Source organism: Mesocricetus auratus, unplaced genomic scaffold (genome assembly GCF_017639785.1).
Source record: "Mesocricetus auratus isolate SY011 unplaced genomic scaffold, BCM_Maur_2.0 Super-Scaffold_100023, whole genome shotgun sequence".
Classification (NCBI taxonomy): Eukaryota; Metazoa; Chordata; class Mammalia; order Rodentia; family Cricetidae; genus Mesocricetus; species Mesocricetus auratus.
The window spans coordinates 16,881,424-16,903,395 of NW_024429204.1; the positions used below are offsets into that span (position 1 = coordinate 16,881,424).

The following is a 21,972-nucleotide window of genomic DNA, read 5'->3' on the forward strand; positions in this document are numbered from 1 at the left end:
TGCATGTTCAATTAGTTTACAATGTTTCAATATTAAATATGAGAGATATCACCAACAACAGAATTAAAAAGCAGAGGTTAAGAAATGTTAATTAGAAAGTTACTCAATGTAATTATGAAAATATAGAGATAAAGATAAGAATAAATATGGAGAATGTAGAGATGGCTGACAAAGAAGGCAAAAAATTATTTTTAAAAAATACACCAGAAAATGTGTAACACTGATGAACAGTCATTTCAAGACTCAATGGACTACAGATAACCTTATGAAGGAAATGCAAAAGCCAACATCAAGGTCATATTGCTAACTTTACAGAATATCCAATATAAAAAGAAACTCTCAAAAATCTTCAAAGAGGAAGACAGAAAACTCTAGGCAAAATGTCCAGAAAGCAAATGACATTAAATTTCTCAATTGTAAAACCAGAGCAATGTCTTTACCCATCAGTGGGTAAGTTATCTTCACCCTGGGATTCTATACCTAGCAAAACTGTCACATGATGTAATGGTAAAATTATTATATTTTCAGAAATATATTGTTTCTACATTTAATCTACAGTTCACTTTGTCCCAGCAAACTGTTATAGAGCATACTGCACAAAAATGAGAAATAAAACCTAGAGATAATATGAGGATATCAGAAAAGGACTATAGTACAAATTCCTAGATAATGACAAAGTGAAATTTCAGCACAACTGCTCTGTATCAAGCATACCAGCCTAAATAAAGCAATAAACTGAAGAATTTCAGAAGAGATATATCTAAGAAGAATAGTAAAAACTAATTGAATACTTTGCATTTCTGTCGCAGTGATAAATCTCAAAGAATTTGTGTTTATATTAGGACTGGTACATAGAAATCTATGCAAAAGAAAATAACACAATCATTAAACTCCAGAAGGAATAGTACAAGAAACAAAATGTAATTATAGCATATTTTGTGACTTGACTATGAGTAATTTTTGTGGTGCTATCATAACATAAACATTGAATATTGTTCCAAATTTACACTATTATTAAGTTACAAAGATAAAATCAGCAGAAATATGTATAGGGCAGATGAAGGGTGAAAGAGAAAAATAATTTTCTGTCTTCCATAATAAGAAGCCAATAAGTATCTACATTTTTAAAATATCATAATTATCTATTTGTTATGTAAAATACAGAGGAGATAAATGAATGAGCACTAACATTGTTATAACAACTTCCTTGAGAGAATAATAATGAGTAGTGGCAACCAAGGAGTAATAAGCTTCTATTTTATTTCATGAGTCTGCTAACACCATTTGAGTTTCTAAATTATGCCTTCATCCATATTTAATTTGAAATGTGAAAAGTAAAATAATGACGGCTATAGTTGTATGCTGTCTTCTAAATATGCACTGTAAAATCCATTCTATTGAATTCCATTGCTTCCAAACTGCATCAGATTTAGTCAACCCACAAGGGAAAACTCACATGCAATGAGGCATTTACAAGAATGGACAAAGCCAAAAGTCCAAAGCTCCAATGTCAAATTCTATCAACTTGTCAGGAAGCCCCTTGTAGAGATGAGGTGGTTGTTCCTCTTGTTGCTTTTGCTGGTAAAACACTGTGCCTTAGGATATGCTCATTTCATACCTTGGATTTAGTTTTCCCACCAGATACCATCTAAGCTGGATGCATGATAATTAAAATGCATAAGAACAGATGTTTGTAGGTCTCTGTCAGGCACTGAGCAAATGTTTTCTGTGTCATTCCTTCCAGTAACTGTGCATGGAAATCACAAGAATGGCATTTCAGATTCCTAGGACTGCTGTAACAAATTAGTGTAAACTTGGTGGGTTCAAATAACAGGAACTTATTACCTCATGTTTCCCAAAGCCAAAGATCTGAGCTCAAGGTGTCAGCAGGGTTGAGCTCACTCTGAGCTCATGGGGAGACTCTTACCCAGCCTTTTACCTCTTCTGGCAGATGCAAGGCTATTGCATAGCTTATGGTTGCCTAATTCCAGTCCCTGCTTCTGTCTTCACATGTGTTTCTACTCTTGTCCTTGCCTGTGTCTTTGGGTGTCTCCTAAAGGGACTCCTGCCAGCCATGGATTCCTCTCTTTGGGGATCTGGGTTTAAACAATCTTCCAATCTGATTGTCGCCCTAAACTTGTTGGGCTTGCTGTCTGTTTTCAACACAATGTTCTGAAGTAAAAGCAATGTTGACTTATATTTTTCAGTTGCTTCAGTTTGGAGAATAACTGAAAATGAAGTCTTAGAAATGCCAGTCGAAGTCTCCTTGGGCAGCAGGAGGTATTTTTAGCACACTAAAGGAAACACATTTAACATAATTTGACAATTTCAAAATTCCCCTGTTTTAAAAGCTCTCTCATTCCATATTTATTTGAACACCAGGAGCTTAGATAAGCCTTTTGCATAATGTTGGTACCATGCACATAATTTTCACGTATGTGCCTGCTGCATTAAATGAGTCACAAGAGAACTTCTATCAATACTTTCTAGTATTATTTTGTTTATTCATCAACAAACTTGTTAAGAAATCAGTGATGATTCCATTGACTCATTTGTTGTGTTCCTTAGGTTTGACTGTGCCCTTATTTAAATACTGTTTAGAGTTCTAAGAAGAAATAATCCTTGTTTTCCAGGTGATAAGGATAAGTATTTAAGATCAAGAGACTTGGTAACCATTCCTTTGTTCATATCGTGTTATGAACCACATTTCTTACAGATTTTCTTTTGGTTTGTGATTATATATATATATATATATACATATATATATACACAACATTTATGTGGGTGTGTTCTTTCCTTAAAATTAATGTTAAACATAAATTATTTGTGTATTAAGTTATTACAGTGCCGGGCACATGACAAAAAATTCAGTAATGGTAAGTGTTCTTATTAATAGTTTTCTTATATCATCAGTGTTGAATAATGACTTTCTCAGGCCTAGTGTGTTACTCTGTCATTCTTTTTGTCTCAATAATTCAACTTAGTTTTCTATTGCATTCACAAAATATTTTTGTAAATTACTGAATCCTTCATCTCAGCTTCTAGGATTTGGTTGGTGTGGATGGTATGTGTCTAAAATTTCTTGTTTTTTGGTTTTCATTACATGTTGTTACGTCTCTGTGTATATTCTAGTACCTGAGTACTAGAATTCTCTCAGAATTTGTATTCTAGAACTTCTCCTTCAATGCTCTACTTTGACACAATCTCTAAACATGTGCTTCTTCAAAGGAAATACCAGTTCTAGACTGTATTTAAGACCTGTGTTTCAAACTTCCTGCTTATAATCTCCATTCTGGTATTTCCTTAACCCAAAAGGCCTAAGTGTTTTTACATCAAACTTAATTCCTTACCAGATTCACTTAGTAGGAATAATATATTTCCAAGTCCTCCAAATTAAAGCCATGGGGTGATTTTGAGGGCAGACTTTTCAGCTCAAGGATGGAACATATGACATACGCATCATGTATCTCTGGTATTGCCTGATATATGAAAGTCTTTTTTGAATATCACAGTTATAAGCTATCATTTTATCAGTGATAAAGAAAGAGAATTATAGGTCGGGCGGTGGTGGCTCACGCCTTTAATCCCAGCACTCGGGAGGCAGAGGCAGGTGGATCTCTGTGAGTTCGAGGCCAGGCTGGACCGACAGCCTCCAAAACAATGCAGAGAAACCCTGTCTTGTAAACCCCCCAAAAAAGGAGAATTATAGTTTCCATGTTAAAAAAACCTGAAAATAAATGGCATGAGAGAGAGATATGAGTATAACACCATCTGAATTTGTGTGTTTCTTTTTATTTACAGTTTGTTACATTCAATAAATTCACAAGCTACATGCATTTGCCTTCCTTAATGGTGAAAAAGAATGGACACAAGCTAGTTGCAAAGATGAAAAGGATGCCCATTACAGAGTTGTTCATTGATAACATCAATAAGATGTAAAATGCTCCAATACCATATTTGTTAGATGTATTTTTATATATAAAATATGTGAATAATGCATAACAACTTAAATTTTGATCTAATATTCTATCAATAGATATAGAAAGGTACTTTCTTAATAGAGGTTGCCCATTGAATTTGTAAGAAATGATCTATGACAAGGAAAGATACTAAGGGCAGTAGGTTTTCCTTCAAATTTCTAACCAGTGTATCCCTACATATGAATTTAACAAGTCTACTTTCACTGTGTTCCTGGAAATCCTTGAAAAGAAACAAAAGAAATGAAATAGATTCAGATTAGGCTAAATAATTTAAAGGGCATCAATTTCTAAAGAGCACTAGATTTAAAGTCAAGGCTCACTTTACGTGCTGCATGGCAATTGAAATAGAGTCATTTTTCAACGCTGTGCAACTATGAGTGACAGATGTGGAAATTGAGGCTTCTAGCATCCCTGTGGTTGTTCTCACTACCTTCCTGTCACTGTCAACCTGATAAGTACATCCACTCTGGAAACCCTAAGTGACTGAAAAATCAATGCATCCTCAAAACTTGAGAACATCCACCTTTGTGGAAAGCAAACTGTGTCTTAAAAGCAAGGATTGGGGAAATAATCTGCATTTGATCTTGTGTATTTGGCTTCTTCAGTTGTCTTTAGAAAAACGCTTAGCCTTTCTGAGCCTCAGTTGCTCTATCTGTGCAATAGGTGAGTTACTGTCTGTTCCACCGGGTAGACGTGAGACTAAAAGGAGGCAATATTGAGATCAATCATTCCTTGTATATAATGATGCTTCATCAATATCAGTTTCCTTCCTTCATCTTCTCTATATTTTCTGAACAGTTTGCACACTCTATAAACCTGTTGTTACTAAGAGTCATTGTTTCCCTTTCACCAGAAAGTATTTCAGTACAAATTTAAGTGCTCAAGCACTCAATTTTAGGTACTTTGTTATGTCAGCACTGAGAAATTAGCATACATACATTTTTTTATATTGGCCATTACTTCTAATGATATCTCTGAAGAACTAACTCTTATTCATTCCTGTAAGAACTTCCCAGACTGAAGTAAAATGGGTTGGAAATGTCTTTCATCCAAGTCTATAAAACATATCTGCCAATATAACAATTCAATAGTAAAGAATATCAGGGTCAGAGGAGATGAGTCAGTTGATACAATGCTTGCCATACAAGCATGGGAACCTGTTTTTCATACCCAACATCCATATAAAGAAGCCAGGCACAGTGGCATACACTTGTAATTCCAGTGCTCACTTAGTAAGATAAGAGGACCCGAGGAGCTTCTTGGCCAGCAGCCCTAGACAAATTGGCAAATCCTAGGTTCAGTGAGAGACATCATTTCAGAAAATAAGGTGGAGAGCAATTGACACCTGTGTTGACCCTTGGCCTCCACACATACACATGCTTGTATGTATTCATACACACACACACACACACACACACACACACACACACACACACACAGGGAAAGAGTCAGAGGTACAGAGACAGAGAATAAAAAAAGAATATTAAGAGGCCAGTGTAAATGACTGGTTCTAATGTTCCAGTAGGTATATAGTCAAGTCCTGACTGTTCACAGTGAAATAGACAGATACATGAGAATAAGGATACTAGAGAAATACAGAGGCCCCAATCCCTACAATCATGCCTTCACTTCCATCTCAAATCCATACAACCTACATGAAAATTTCAGTCTTTTAAGAAATAAAAACAGATGCTTTTATTATGTAAAGAACTTACAATAAACATCATACTCACACATTTCTATTTCACCAAAATTTGTCAATATGTGGGTAGACAAATTATCTCCTTTCCCATTTTGTCACATTTTTCAAATAAATCTGTCTTCATTTCTCATTATGTCCTTGAGAGGTCGTGCTAGAAGGGCAATTAGTTATAGACATTGTTAATAGACTTCGTACTTATTACCAAGTTGATTTCAGAAAATCTGGTTGTTTATTCCTTTGGGGCTTACTTCCAAGGTAATATTTGGTCTCAAGAGTAAGTGCTATGTCATAGAGAATATTGAGAGCATCTGTGGTCAACTGCCACATTCAGTAACAAGCATCACATTATGAAGAGCTCAAAGGCACGCAGGGTGTTTACAAAGTGTGCAGATCTCTGGTCACAGCCTCCTCCACACCCCTGGAATGCAGTGTTTAAGCTCAATGCAGACTAAGCAGCCAGCTGGAGGTCTGAGCCTCAATCATCTCTATTCTCTCTGCTCGCGGGGCTGGTTCCAGTGACCTGCACATCCGAGTGTTTAGTTTAGAGATAATTTTCAATAAACTGTTGTCACTTGAAAAGAAACAGTCTGGACAATGTATGGCCCATTTGGGATCCTGAGAAAATAAACAACCAAGGGAAGGCCTGCTGCTCATCCTTGCAGCCACTTCTGGAATGTACTATTCAGTTACTTCCTTTCTTCTCTGTAGCAGGTTTTGCTTGAAAATAATTCAATTGATTTAGCATGTCTTGGGGACCTTCTTCTGAAGAACCACAGTCATGAGTGGCTTTAGGGTCCTGCTGCTGCTACTTCTCTTGCAGTTTCAGAGTCTGGGTCTGGATATTGACAGCCGACCTGCTGCAGAAGTCTGTGCCACACACACAATTTCACCAGGACCTAAAGGTGAGGAAGAACCTCAAATCTCATCTAACATGTGTGATCTCTTTCCCCACCTCAAATCCACCCTAGCTGCTATGTGACTTCTCTCCCACTCCTCCCTAGCTTCCTCCGTCTTCCTGTCTATTTTGGAAATCACTGGACTATTAATTCCTGACTATAGGCTTCCCTTGGTGGTAGGTAAGAAAAGGTCGGGAAAGGAGGAATCCTGGGACATGAGTCTGATGGCAGTCACTGAGCACTGTGGGAAACTCTTCCATTGTACCTGGAGAGAGATGAGGATTCAAGCTGCTTTGATTAGACCACGTCCCTTTTTTCTAGGCTGCTGCCCTTTCTTCCTTTCCACACCACCATGATTCGAACAATTAACTAGGAGGTCAAAAACAAAAACTTGTTTTGAAGTCTACATTTTGTAATTACTGGGCTCCTGAGTTCCAGCGAGGAAGACTGCATTTTCATTAAGGAGCAAAAGTAGTATATAAATGAGTATTTCTTTATTTCAAAGTGCAATCTCTGGGGTCTACTGCCTTCAGTTGGAGAATGGTAGAATATTTCTTGGTTTCCTTAGTGAAATCAAGGTCTAAGGTCAGAATATGTTTCTAGAATTGGTTGGGGTTTTTTGTTGCTGCTGTCGTTTTGTTTTTAATAAATCTGTTTTCCTGGTTTCAGCTCTTACCCTCTTGTTCTGAAAGTGGTCACTGCACTGCAGATTGTGTCTCTCCTATTAGTAATTCATGCTATGCTTCCTCAGGCTGTTGTGTGGAAGAATGGTAGCTGCTTAAAATCTCAAGTAGAAAAAGAAATATTTAAAAAAAAGAAAGAAAAGAAACATGACTCAATTCTTGTCAGCTATTTAAATTTGTATTACTTAAAGTGCATTTTTCTTAATCAGTGAATTAATTTTCTCCAAGATTGCAATCCAACTTCTAACCTTTGATACCACAAAATAACCGCAGGGAGTTACACTGAGACCTTGGGGCTTCCAAATAATTTCTTGGGTGAATAAATGAATAATGTAAGGGCAAATGTACAGAAAAGAAATTTTTGGTTAGAAATAAAGTATTTACTTCAATTCATTACTGGAATACAAGGAAACTGTGTTTTCCCTGTGGAATCATAAAGACTGAATATTAAAGGCTTCCTCAATTGTGCAGCTGAGAGAATATAGTTGAACATAATACTGTTATTTTTTTCCTTTGAAGAAACAGCTAGTTTTTACAACGGAATGAAAATGCACAAGAAACCATTAGTTTAATATCCTAACCATAACATATTCCCATCCAACAACTATGTCTCTTGCAAGTCAACTAATGGGAATTGATTTTTTTATCATCGGGCCCTGTTTTAGGCACAGAAGTACAGTAAATAATATATGAGTGTCATGAACAATAAAGAGATAAATTGATTTGCACAGGTTTTCTGATAAGGTATTGAGTTGAGGCTCAGGCCTGATTCTGGAGAGCAGATGAGGACAGCATTTGTACATACAGGAGCAAGACTGCAGGAGGACCTTGAGAAAAACACTGATCAACTCCTGATTTTCAAAGGCTGCGTGCAATACGTAGTCAAATCTTAAATCTGTACAGAATCAGCCAGGTGCCACAGCATTCAGGAGGTTGAAGCAGGAGAACTGCAAAATCAGGGTCACCCTTAGCTACCTGTGGACACTGAATTAACTTTTTTTAAAAAATGAAAGTCTTTATGAGGAAAAACAAGACACTAAATGAAACCACTTTATCACTTCAATCTATACATAGTGTGCATGAGTCTTTTTTCATCAGTTTTGTTACAATCCATTGAAGCGTAACTCTCTTCCTGGGCCCAGGGAGAAATGTGAGCGGATCATAAGCTAATATGGAGGGATGGAGATGGGAGGGCACCTTGAAGGAGAAGCTGTGAGAGGTGTTTTGGAACAGTGTGTCAGAGCTTCTCATCTTAAAGACAATGGATATGGTTTCCTCTTCTGAAGCATGCAGTCTTTGCACCAAAGGCATTCAAAGTTCCCTTCTCAGCAAAGAGATTCTACGACTCTGTAAGGAATCGAATGTTCCTCGAGTCCAGAAATCATGTACAATAACTTGGGTTTGAAGCTAATGTGAAGAACCCCTTTTTGAATTGTCTCCAAGTAGCAAGCTCTGGGGCTGAGCTCCTAGTTGACCTGAATCTCTGAATCTTCACACTGCCGCAATGTGAGCCTGTTTACTGCTGCCTTTCCTCTGTTTTGCAGATAATTAAAGGTGGGTGCACAAGAAATACATGGGTCCTTCTTTCTAATGTTAACTATTTCATTCCTTGTGAGAATGACAACAGCCCCTCCTCAAATCCAAAGAGGGCAGGCCTGCATTCTGGGCTCCACACAAGGAAAAAAATGTTGATGGTCAAACAGACATTTTACAGAGGGAAATTATAGTTTTTTCTTCAGTGTCTTCTCTCCTACAATTAAACCAGAGTATACTTCTCCCCGTGGCTAATCATCTCATTTCTGTGTTTACCGGCACAGCACTATGCTGCTCAGAAATTTCCAGATACTCTGAGAAACAGACAATTAAAGGACTTAACTCTAAATCCGTTCAGGAGAGGGGAAACTAAATAAATTATTCAGACTTACAGATGAAACGCCAATAATACTATCCAGTTATAGAATATGCTGTTCAATAGACAAGACACGCTTTTCAGCATCATTTCCCAAACACATCGTAATGGAAGAAAAGCTCTGGGTTCTATTTGGTCTATTTATGTTTCAGCTTCTTTATTTGGAAAATGGACATTCATCATACATATTTCTTATTTTTAAGATGAAATGATCACCATAAACTAATCTTGTACAGGTATCATTAATGCATATTTAACAAATTTTGCTTCTCTTTGCCTGCCTATCAACTGCACTGAGTAACAGATTTGAAGTTAAGCATCCTAGTTACTAAAAACGTTTGCTGAAAGTCCCTATTATATTTCTTTCTGTCCTTGATGTGTTTGTTTTAGACTGCTTAGCAGGAAATGTTCTTTTTTGATTTTTTTATCCCTACCATGGTGGTTTCTTTCAGCAACTTACGTGAAATTCTGACCTCTGGTGGTTTTAGTTGAAAATAACATGGACGAGAAAAAATTTAAAGATAGTATCTATAATAAGGAGTACTTGAAGGATGCTTGGCAACCTGTAAGACATTTTGGAATAGATTATCTTGTTTAATTTTCACAGCATCCATATCTATTATCAATATCGAAAGCATATGCACGAGGAAATAACCTTAGAAAGTTCAAGTGAAGTTCCCAAGCTCAGTCAGAGATACAGTTAATCTTGAAAGTGTCCTCTTAAACCCTTGTGTCCAGGACCAGCCATTCTAAACCATACACTAGTTTGCATTAGACATATTTTTTTTAGTTTAAGTTAGAAACAAGTTTGTTTCACACATCAATCCCAGCTCCCTCTCCTTCCCCTCCTCCCCTGCCCTCCCCACCAGGACGCCCAGTCTCCCACCCAATCTCTACTCTGATCCCAAGGGAGGGTGACACCCTCCGTGGTGCATCTCCAGAGTCTGTCATTTCATTCAGGGCAGGGCCTAGGCCCTCCCACAAGAGTCCAGGCTGAGAGAGCATCCATCATTGTGGGATGGGCAATCAAAGTCTATTTGTATGCCAGGGATAAATACTACCCAAGGCCCCATAGATTACCTAGGCCTCCTCACTGACACTCACATTCAGGGAGTCTTGGTCAGTCCCAGGCTTTCCACACAGCCGTCAATCTGGGGTCCAAGAGTTCCCCCTTGTTCAGATCAAATGTTTCTGTGAGTTAAACCAGCCCAGTCTTAACTCCTTTGCCCATCAGTTCTCCCTTTCTGTCACTGGATTCTAGGAGTTCAGTGCAGTGTTTAGCTGTGGGTATCTGCCTCTGCTTCCATCAGTCTCTGGGTGAAGGTTCTGTTTCCCAGACTCTCTAGCAGTGGGATTGTATGCTGGCACTCCCTTGATTCATGTCTAAAACCCATATATGAGTGAGTACATGCCATGTTTCTCTTTTTGTGACTGGGTTACCTCACTCAAGATGGTTTCTTCTAGTGCCGTCCATTTGGCATTAGGCATATATTCTACTTAAAAATGCAGCTACTAAGCTGGGCGTTCATGGCACACGCATTTAATCCCAGCACTCGGGAGGCAGAGGCAGGCAGATCTCTATGAGTTCGAGGCCAGCCTGGACTACAGAGTGAGTTCCAGGACAGCCTTCAAAACAATTCAGAAGAACCCTGTCTCAAAAAACAAAACAACAACAATAAAAATAGAGCCACTAGGTGACTTCTGGTGATAACTGGTTGACCATTATCTCAGGACATTGAGCTCATGTCATCTAAGCCCATTCATTAGTTGTGTTGAACACTAAAGTATGCTAAAGTGATGCATACGTCCTTCTAATAAACACTGGAGTTTCATTTATTTGGCATTAAGCACTATTTAACTCTAGGCTAATACATGTATTACCATTTGCAGCTATATAAGTACTTTGCCACTATGATGTACTCCATTACCTCAATAAACATTGCAAAAGATATGTAATTCCCATTGGCATACGAAGAATCTGAGGTTCATAGCTACACTGTCACTAGTCCAGTGCTTCTGGGCTGGAAAGAGAAGATTGGACTTGGGCTCAACACAGTTCCATTCCTATTCTCTGCACCAGTCAGCTTGTTGAATGCTTTAGCTAGCTGGAAGGGCACTCAAAGCCCGGTGAGTGTGACTTAGCATTGTCTAGGGCAGGAAATTATCTGCTTTGGGTTTTACTGAAAACCTCCTCGCTGACCCTGGAGAAGCCATTCACGGAGAGGTAAGGGCACACATCCTAGAACAAAGCAACAGGAGTGGGTGCCACTGCTGCTCTTTTTTAGTAAGAGACATCATGCTGTGAGGGAAGACTGGTGGAGATCAACCCTGCTGAGAGGAATAAGTTCTTCTCCGGAAAAATCCATTAACCATAAGAAAAGGGACATACATCTGCTCATCTTCTTTATTATGTGGCACTGCTTGATATTGCAGAACTGATGCAATTTTGGTTATTCCTCCAAATAATTCTCAAAAGTCCAGACAAAAAAAGGCTTTTTGTGACTTCCTCATATATAAGGCTAGATATGCCCCAGGGGTATTTGATTCTTCACATTCAAATTTAAGGGCTTATCATTTTCCAAGAAACTCTCAATGATGTTTGGTCTGTGAATTTGAGGTCTAATGAGGCACAATGTCATGCCAGTCTTATGAGCACTGGTGGCCAAGTTACAACGAGAACTGGGATCCTAGACTCTCTTCGTCCCATACAGTTTCATTAACCTTGTCCTTAAGTCCTTACTGTATGTGAATTGATTGCTTGGTTTGACAAGTTAGCATTAGAAAAACAGATCTGTGAGATCAGTGGATGGTATGGCATAGTCACATTGATTAGGTCACCTCTATATATTAATCTGCCAGTTCTTTGCAAATGACTTTCACAGAGAAGTTAAGCAAACAGCCTGGCTTCTTTAATTTTTATATTCCACGCTGTGGACATTTGGAGCCATTTTTCCCCTCATTTTCCTTTGAGTAGATGCCAAGAAAATATTTCAAAGCTTAAGTTTGGAGGGGAAGTGCAAAGCCCTAATCCATCTAAGTTTGGAGATGAATCAGGGGACACTGGTTTTAAAAATTAATTATCATTTTAATAACAGCATAACCCTTATTCTGTTCTTCTCCCCAATTCCCTCATGTAACTCTTTGGCTATGTGCAAATCACTGCCTGTGACCATAACAACAGGTTCTTGCATATTGATAAAACTTGTGGGCTTTACAAAGAATGCATAGTCATAACACAGAGACACTTGCTCAACTATATTCATAGCAGCATTATTTGTAATAGTCAAAACATGGAAACAACCTAGATGTCCCTCAACTGAAGAATGGATTTTAAAAAATGTGATTCATTTACACAATGGAGTATTACTCAGCTGTTAAAAACAATGACATCATGAAATTTAAAGGCAAATGGATGGAATTAGAAAAAAAATTATCCTGAGTGAGGTAATCCAGACAAGAAAGTCAAACATGGTATGTACTCACTCATAAGTGGATATTAATTATAATGGGTAACCAACCTATACTCCACAGACCCAAAAAGGCTAGGTAATAAGGAGAGCCCAAGGAAGGACACAGGGATCTCTCAGGGAAGAGGAAAGAGAGATCTCCTGGTTGGACTCATGGTTGGTGGGCATGGGAACTTGAGGGATGGGGTACGGGGTATGGAGAGGGAGTGCTGAGAAAGATTGCTGGAAAGGGGTTCTCTACTGAGTGAAGTAGAAGCCAGATACAAGGGAAACTTCCATGGTCTACAAAGATGGCCCCAGCTAAGACTCTTGGCAGCAGTGGCTGCATAGCCTGAACTGGTCATCCCCTGTGATCAGATTGGTGACTTCTCCAGTTGTCATGGGAAAGCCTGATGGAGACAGGTTCAGAGACCCACAGCCAAACACTGGCCTAGTTCAGGGAGTCCTACTGAGGAGAGGGAGAAGGGATTATATGAGCCACAGGGGTCAAGGACGATCATAGGAAAACCCACAACACTGCTAGCCATGGCTCATAGGAACTTAGTGTCTCAACCAACAATCAGGGAGCCTACATGGGACCAGACTAGGTCCTCTGTGTATGTGTGACAGTTGTGTAGCTTGCTCTATTTGTGGGACTCCCGGTAATGGGAACAGAGGCTGTCTTTGGTGCTTTGACTAGCTTTTGGGAATCTATTCCTCATGCTGGATTGCCTTGCCCAACCTGAATACAGGGAGAGGTGCTTGGTCTTAGAGCACCTTTATAGGCTATGCTTTGCGGATGCCCATAGGAGGCCTGCATGTTTCTGAGTGAATACAGACAGAGGGGTGAATGCTGGAAGCCAGAGGAGATGTGAGGAAGAAGTAGGAGGAGAGGAGGGAGAGGGAGGCTGTGATTGGGATTAAAATAAATTAATTAATAAAAATAAAGATTTCCAAAAAACTTTTGAGCTTGGGAAAATACAGATATGATTTTAAATTTGATCTCTTCCTCTTATTTAGCTATACTGCTATAAACCTTTAGTGCCTTCGACTTTAAAAGGATTAAAAAGTATATCACAAAACCTTAAATGCTTATTTTAAAACTAAAGCAAGTCTAGCTTGTAGTCTAGCTATAGCTATTTCTTCTGCCTCCTGTTGGTCTTATTAGTCATCATAAGTTTGTTTTCTCGTTGCTTCCACTAAAAAACAAACAAACAAAAACTCCTTGGAAAAGACAACCACTTTTGCCCCATTTGAGACTTCAACCTCCTGTATTCTCCTCTTCATATAGTTTTCCAACTGAACTTGCTACCCCTGATTACAAAAGTGGGAATAATAGCTGTATAAACATGGCTAGGCTTGTAATGAGGGATAAATGAACCTCAGGATACATCTAACTGAAGCCTGGCTTTTCTCATCTGTAACACAGGGAAGAGAATTTTCTAACTGTATGGCATGGTGTCGTGGTGAGGAAGAATGAGTTGAGCTACAAGGAAGATTTAGTATAATATTTGACCTCAGGGACTCTAAATGTGACCAAATAAAAAGTTTAGCAAAAGGTAAAGGACAGTGAGCCTGGTTCTTATAGCTTTGTCCCTTTTCCTTCTTATTTAAGAAACATACCATTAGCTCTCGTCTATCCCAGGCAACACATTCTATTGGTCTCTGGTCATTGTCGGGAGGCCTAGGTCAAACAACAACTTATACATCTCTTACTTTTTTCAATTTAGCCAATGAAGCCTCACTTGTAGAACCTGGTAACTCTGTTAAAACTCCCTCATCAATCCTCACAGCTCACGCCATTTCATCCCTAATGAGTCTGCCTGCTTTTATGTATCAATTATTTGCTTTGCAATCTCCTACCATTGTGTGAAAGTCTTTCAAATTATATTTTATAGCTATATTTGCTCTTTTAAGGATGGATTGTAAATACGTGCAGTAAGATTCTGGACTGCAGATATTCAAGGGAAATGGCATCTAAATAATTTAATGTTTGTTTGTTATTTACTGTGATTGTGCTTGATTTGAGAACCCTGTGAGCATCATTTTATGTCTCTTGTGGCCACTTGACAATACTTGTATCTTTTTAGCAAATTATATGCACATCACTCTAGAGTCCACAAAAAGGCTCATCCATTATTTCATTTTCAGCTCTGCTGGCATATATGGGGATCACTTCCCCTGTTTTAAAGAGAAGAAATTTAGGCACACTGCTCCTGCTTACGGTTCCACTGAACTACTGTGACAAGGGTTTTAAAGAGAAATAAAACCCAGCTTCTTCTCACTCCTTAACACAGTGACCCATTTTGTTCATGTAATCATCACTGATACCTTAAACCATGGATCTATTAACTGAATCATGTCACATCAGAACGATCCCTGCCTTCATAAGAAAGAGTAGATGGACCACTGATTCCAACTTCCTTGAAGAGGTTGCACCTACTGTTCCTTGTATTGAAGATCCAGATTCATTCGTTTGTTGTAAAACATAGTGCTTGATGTAATTTAAGAAAAGCAGCACAAGAGAGAAAGACATCATGCAACAGGGTTCAAGCAGAGGGATAATAAAAAGGGAAAAGGAGAGGGGGAAGACAATCTTCCAGAGACAGGAGCATCAGGAGAGAGGAGAAAAGAAAGAGGGGGAGAGAAGGGAGAACAGACGGAGGGAGAAAAACAAAGAGAGAGAAGGATGGGAGGTGGGCAGGGCCCTTTTAAATGGGAACATAGTGAATGTGCACAGGTGGTGCTCTTAGAGGCAACAGCTGAGGGCGTATCCTGTCAGAACCCCCAAGGACAGTCCAATACAGGTACCTGGATACTTACAGTGCTAACATAGTAAGAAATAGTATTTGATGAAGCAAAACATCACTTTCAATAGTGGTGTTTTCATTGTCCTGAAATGAACCAGTGTCTAAGGAAAACAAAGCCGTGAAGAGACAAAAACCGAAGCAGTGTCATCTCTGTTTCCTTGGACCCTGTGCTGGGTCACCAAACGGTGACGAAAGTAAAGAGATGGAGTGAGATGACAAACTGAAAGTATCCCAAGGAAAGGGACTTCTGGAACTATTAAGTCATCAGTGCCAGCTTTCAACTAAGTTCACTCCTTAGCAAAAGGAACAAGACAGACTTGCAGGAATTGTGTGGCAAAGCCAGTGCAGAACACACAGACCAACCCACTGTCAGGAAGCTAGCAAAGTCACAATGTAGGGAGGATGATCTATTTTCCTATATTGCAGTATACCTAAGATGACGTTTTCTTTTCCAAATCAAGATGAGCTTGCATTATAGCTTACTTGTCGAAGAGTGAACTCCTAACAAACATGTATAAGCAAACACATATTATATTCTGGGTCTGGGTTACCTCACTAGGGGTAATGTTTTTGTAGTTTCATCCATTTATCTACAAATTTCATGTTTTTATCATTGGAGTAATATTCCATTGTGTAAATGTACCACATATTTTTATCTATTGTTCTGTTAAAGGATATCTAGGTTGTTTCCAATTTCATGTTATTATGGACAGAGGAGTAATCAACATTGTTGAGCACGTGTCTTTGCAGTAAGATGAAGCATCCTTTGAGTTTATGCCCATAATGGTGTGACTGGGTCTTGAGGTAGATCAGCTCCCATCTTTCTGAGGAACTGCCACACTGATTTCCATAGGGGCTCTACAAGTTTGCACTCCCACCAGCAATGGATGGATGCTCCCCCTCAGTCCTCATTCTCATCAGCATGATTTGTCATTTATTTTATTTATCTTGGTCATTCTGATTGGTATAAGGTTAAGTTCTCAAAGTAGTTTTGCATTTCTCTAGTGCCTAAAGTTGCTGAACACTTCTTTATGTGTTTCTTAGCCTTTTGAATTTCCTCTTTTGAGAATTCTCAGTTAAGATCTGTACCCCGTTTTTAATTGGATTATTTTTTCTTGGTGTCCAGTTTTGGGGTTCTTTATATATTTTGGATGTTAGCTTTCTGTCAGATGTGGAGTTAGTAAAAAAAAATCTTCTACCATTCTCTTAGCTGCCACCTTGTCTGAATGATGGTGTCCTTTTTCTTATGGATTTTTGAGTTCCATGAGGTCCCATTTATTAACTACAAAAATTAGTGCCTGTAGTAAAGGTGTTCTGTTCAGAAAGTCTTGTCTTGTGTCAAATAGTTCAAAGCTATTCCCACTTTCTCTTCTATCAAATTCAAAGTATCTGGATTTAAGTTAAGGTCTTTGATCTGTTTGGACTTGAGTTTTGTATAGGGTGATGAGTATGGATCTATTTGAATTCTTCTTCATGCAGCCATCTAGTCTGACCAGCATCATTTGTTTAAGATGTTCTTTTCTCCAATGCGTATTTTTGATCTCTTTATCAAAAATCAGACATTCACAGATATGTCTTGAACTACTATATTTCTTCTTTAAGGACCTTTATCATATTTTGTTTGTAGTTTCATAGATCCCTTTAAGGGATTTATTCATTCTGTCCTTAAGGACCTCTATCATACTCATAAAGGATGCTTCAGATATGTTGCAATGCTCAAGGCCCAGGGTTGCAGGTGGCAGGGTTGCAGGTTGCTGAACTCCAGTGGAGACATATTATCCTGGTTGTTATTTATTGCATTTTTATGCTTACATCTAGGCATCTGGACTTGGGAATATTGAAATTCCAGGAGATGATGTTTGCTCTTGTCTCTGTTTGGTTGATGTTTTGTTCCTTGGTTTCTGTTGCCCTCTCTGGGTCTTAGGAGTGTGGTGGCTGTGTGTTGTCTAATAGCGAATTCTGGGATACTGATAAGTGAAGCCCACAGGAGGGAGGAAAGAAGTGTGTTCTGTCTGGATCTGTTTAATGCCCTGGAATTGGGTATAGAGAAGAGAATCTACAACTGGTGTTCTGCTACAGTGTTAGGAAAGAGACTGTGGGTTTGAACTTGAAGAAATGGAGAGAGAGGTGAAGACACGTGGTTAGCCTACTTGCTTTGCAGAGCTCGGTCTCCTGCAGGTTCCCAGGGAATGCCTGTTGGAGTTAGAGACTGGGCTAAAGCAATGGGTAAGGTGAAGAAGGTTTGGAGGGGAATATTTGTGTGATCCACTGAAAAGGCATACAGACAGATCTCAGCAGGGAGTCTTCTGCAGAGTTACCATGAGACTGGGGACTGGATTTGAAGGAGAGGAGGGATAGGTGAATATCTGCATCCTTGGCTACTATGGCCAGTTTGTTTTCTAAGGAGAGTCAGAAAAGCTGTGGGTTCAGATGGATGGGAAGGTGAGAAGGGTCCAGGAGGAGTTAAAGTAGGAGAAATTGTAGTCAGAATACATTGTATGAAATAAATCATTTTTCAATAAAAGTAAAATGGAAAAAAAGATGAACTTACAACTTGATAATTTTTATGGATTTTTTTCTTACCTTGTCATTATCAGGTGAGGAAATACCATTCTGATATTATTTTCCCTACTGTACTAGCATGTAATTTCCTGTTACTCTTTTTCCTGATCATCTAATATTTTAATTCTGAGCACATACATATATGCACAACTAAAGTCCAGCATTCACAGGGTCTCTACATCTGTCTACATGTCTTTATCAATTAGGACTGAGTCATTCCAAATTCATCCTATCATTGCATATTCTCCAATGTCCTCTTGCTTATATTCTAGGAGTATAGCATGAAATACCAGTGTAGGGTGAGGATGTCATTTGGAAGGAGATCAACTATACTGTACTCATCTATGATGAGAAAAGGCAGTTTCCTACATCCAGGGCCATTGGTCTTTGCAAAGGTTCACTTGTTAGCATTGCAAGTCGTTGTTCAGAGGTCCTTCACCAAGGTCTTAGGCACAGATAAGGTTTTATATAAGGCATTATTCAGTGTCTTAGAGCCAAACACAGAGCTTCATAGTCAACTAAGCAGAAATGCAGCAGATATTGTTCAGTGAATAAGTAAGTTAAATTGAGGCTGTGAATGACACTTGATATCCAAGTGTTTCACAAAAAATGTCTAGTCAAATTAAGTAGTTAACAATAAGATGATGTTAAATACAAGTGTATTACTTAAATAAAATGTCAAAGCAGCAATTGAGAAAGTAGTAACAAGGAACCAGATGGTGAATTACCAAGGAAACAATGATATCAACAAACTCAGATAATGTAAGAACTTGAGACAGAATTTATAGGTAGGACTTACAAAGGAAGAGAAAGGTGTAGATATTTTCACATTATCTTCTGGCATATTTTTCAAAATGTGAGCCATCTTACTGGCTGATTGTTTATACAGGGCCTCACTGAGTTGTTCAGGCTGATCTATAACTTCCTGTAGATTTATTGCACTTTAATCTTACTTTCAGAATATTGTCCAATTGCTTCCCATTGTCAAGAGCCATGGATGAGAGACTTCAGTTCTCTTTATGTCGTATTTGGATCTGATGAGAAATATAGTGTAGATATTTATTTATATGTTAAATATTGTGATTATGTATATATATATATATATAGTGTACATAATAAGAAAAAGTAAGAATTCAGATGGACCTGAGAAAGGATAAGTTATAAAAACTGTCTTGACTGTTGAACCTGGGAAATTTGAGCATGGTGGAAATATTGGGAGAGAAAACAAATTATAGGAAGAAACAAAAACATGCAGGGCAGTAGCAAGGACGGTGTTTTGTGTGTTTTCCTAGGCTGTAGAATTGCTTTATAGGCTGTTACTACAGACTGAGGCCAATTCATTAATCAGCCAGTATTGAGAATGACATTTCAATCGATCACAAATTCATTTGACTATACTGTCATTAAGCTCACATTTATCCATCTTGTCTTTGGGGATCTCCCTTTATTTCAAGATCATTTATTGAGCAGGCATCTATTGCAGCTCAGACTTGGTGCCTAGTTCTAGAAATTCAAGGAAGACAGTATGTTGTTTAAGATCTATGCAACCCTGGGTGACACACTATGGCAGGAAGCTATGAAGTATTAGAGGAATACCCTTCTGGGAACACCATTAATTATCTCTGCTAACGTGGAGCCCACCTGATCTAGGCATGCCTGTATATAGACAACTCTTGACCTAGTCCTGTCAGGAACATACCACCCAGAAGAAATAAAAATTTACGTGAGTTTTTATTGGTGAGAACATTTTAGCACATGCTTGCTTTATTAATATACTGACAAATTTGTATGGTAGCTTATTTTTGTCTTAGACGTAAATCCATTCTGTTGAAGCTCTCTCAGAAATGTTCCTTTTTCCTAACAAGTACAAGGAAGAGCTGGGGATGTGGGCAGATAGAAGCAGCTGGCTCTTTTCTGCTCCTATAACAGATTCTTTTAGCATTTGTTACAGTAATTATTGGCTTCCTGAGGATCTGCCCTTGCCACGGAGAAGGGCGTTGTTGTCTTAATCATCGTCTAGTAATTATATTATTGGGAAACTTGTATTAGCAAGTGAAAGACTCTCACACAAGCCAAATCAGCAAACAGGGGAGAATGCCAATTTACAGGTTTTGGCATCATGAAAGAATGGGGCCATGCTAGAGCCACACTTGAGCAACTTGTTGTAGACTCCGTCTTCGTGCCTTGGTGTTATTCTCTCCTTTAATTACTTCATTATAAAGCCTCCTCTTTCTCACGCTGTGAGGTTATATTCAGAATCTTCTCGGCAACCCCTTAAAACACATTGATGCTCCCCTAGTTTTTGGAAGTTCTAATTACAAATCCTTAAGTTAAAACTCATTGTTTCTTAGTGGGTCACATCCCAATTTACTATCCAAACCATGCCAGAATGAGTGTGAATTCTATAGAACATTATAAATCTGTTATCAGAATCCCAGGAAAAACACACAAGAAAGTAAAATCAATGGATGCCCATTCACTATATACACAATATTTATAAAGGGAGCACGTTTGATTCAAGGACTCCACTGAGTTTTATCCATAATCTCATATAGTCTTCAAGTAGCTCCATAAGAAAGACATTATCATCTTTCTCAATGAAAAACTATGAAGAAGGGAAGTCAATTGTTTAGTATAAGATTTAATTTAAATTTGAATAATTGATGAAATAATTTGACAAGTTATTTATTAACATTACTATGATTCAATTATTTATTAAATGCAATGATTTAATGAAGTGGAAGTATACTTTATTTAGCATATGATTAACTATTCATTACTTGGGAAATTCAAGATTTGAGCCTATCTGTATATGCACATATAGTATACATATATCCAAAGTATACATAAATGTACATTGATATGTATATATGTTAATGAGTAAACCAGCACCTAATAAACATGGATTCCCAAGGCTGGAGCCCTTGGCAAATTATATCGTTTCAGATGGATATTCTTACTTATTTTGAATATAGAAAATTAAAATTGATTCAGTATGCAATTCTACAGAACAGCAAACATCATCAATGGATCTTCAATCTGGTTATAGAGGAGAAGAAAGCCAAGGCAAGAAGACTGATCCCAGAATAAATTGCTCAAGCATGTGGAGTTAGAATGGTTCCAACCTTCCCTGATACCTAAGTCTGTAAATCGATATTTTTCAGAGTTCATCAATATTTTGAATTCATTATTGCCCATGCTTAGGGCATTACTTTTCATGAATAGATAGTGTAAAGTCACATCTTTTCAAAGTGTTGCTATCTATCTTATAAAATTCTCCCTGGAACAGCTTTTCTGCTTAGGGACAGAAGTCCCAGTTAATTAAGATGCAGTTCATTCTTTTGTACTGTAGGTCTACAAGAACCATTATTTTTGGAACGCTTTAACTGTGTTAGGAAAACTCTTCAAGAATGGTTCCGCATGAGTAGAACTGTGTGTTCATGTACACTCATCATGATGATGTAACTCAAAATTAGATGAGAATCTTGGGGAAATCATTTCCCAGAGGGCTCCTGTCCCACTGACAGGTAAACTCTAGTCCTGTTTCTGGGCAACACATTATTGTTTATTGTTCTTAAGTAGCCATAGCTTGGCAAGCCTTTTCTGCACATAAGCTGCCATGTAGAGATACTGAGAACAGACCTATAACACCTTCAAAGCTCCCTTCTTTTTCTGATCTTGTTGCTTTCCTTTTATGATTTTCTGAAGACAAATGTGAGGACAACCCCCCATGTGTCAGACTAGAGAGAAACATCACCATGGTCCCATAATCCCCACAGAGTACATCCACTGCCCCCTCTGGAGGCCAGCATGCCCAATTTCCTGGTTTTAAGGTCTACTTTACATTACACTTTGCCTTATTCTGTTTATTCCCATTAATTGAGCGACAGGTACTACTGCTAATGTACGTGACTATTTAGATAGTTGACAAATCCCTCCTTGAGGCAATTAGTGGTATCAATTCAATAAGGATAGCCCTTACTC

The 21,972-nt window shown here is 38.3% G+C and overlaps 1 protein-coding gene across 1 annotated transcript in view; it reads left to right on the top strand.

The window, feature by feature from the left end:
* Positions 1 to 6,460: 6,460 nt before the first annotated feature.
* Positions 6,461 to 21,972, top strand: part of Colec10 (collectin subfamily member 10) — a 35,989-nt gene continuing 20,477 nt past the window's right edge. Inside the window, exon 1 of the mRNA XM_005072662.4 lies at positions 6,461 to 6,584. Within this exon, the coding sequence (XP_005072719.1) occupies positions 6,461 to 6,584 (124 nt within the window). The remainder of the gene's footprint in view (positions 6,585 to 21,972) is intronic.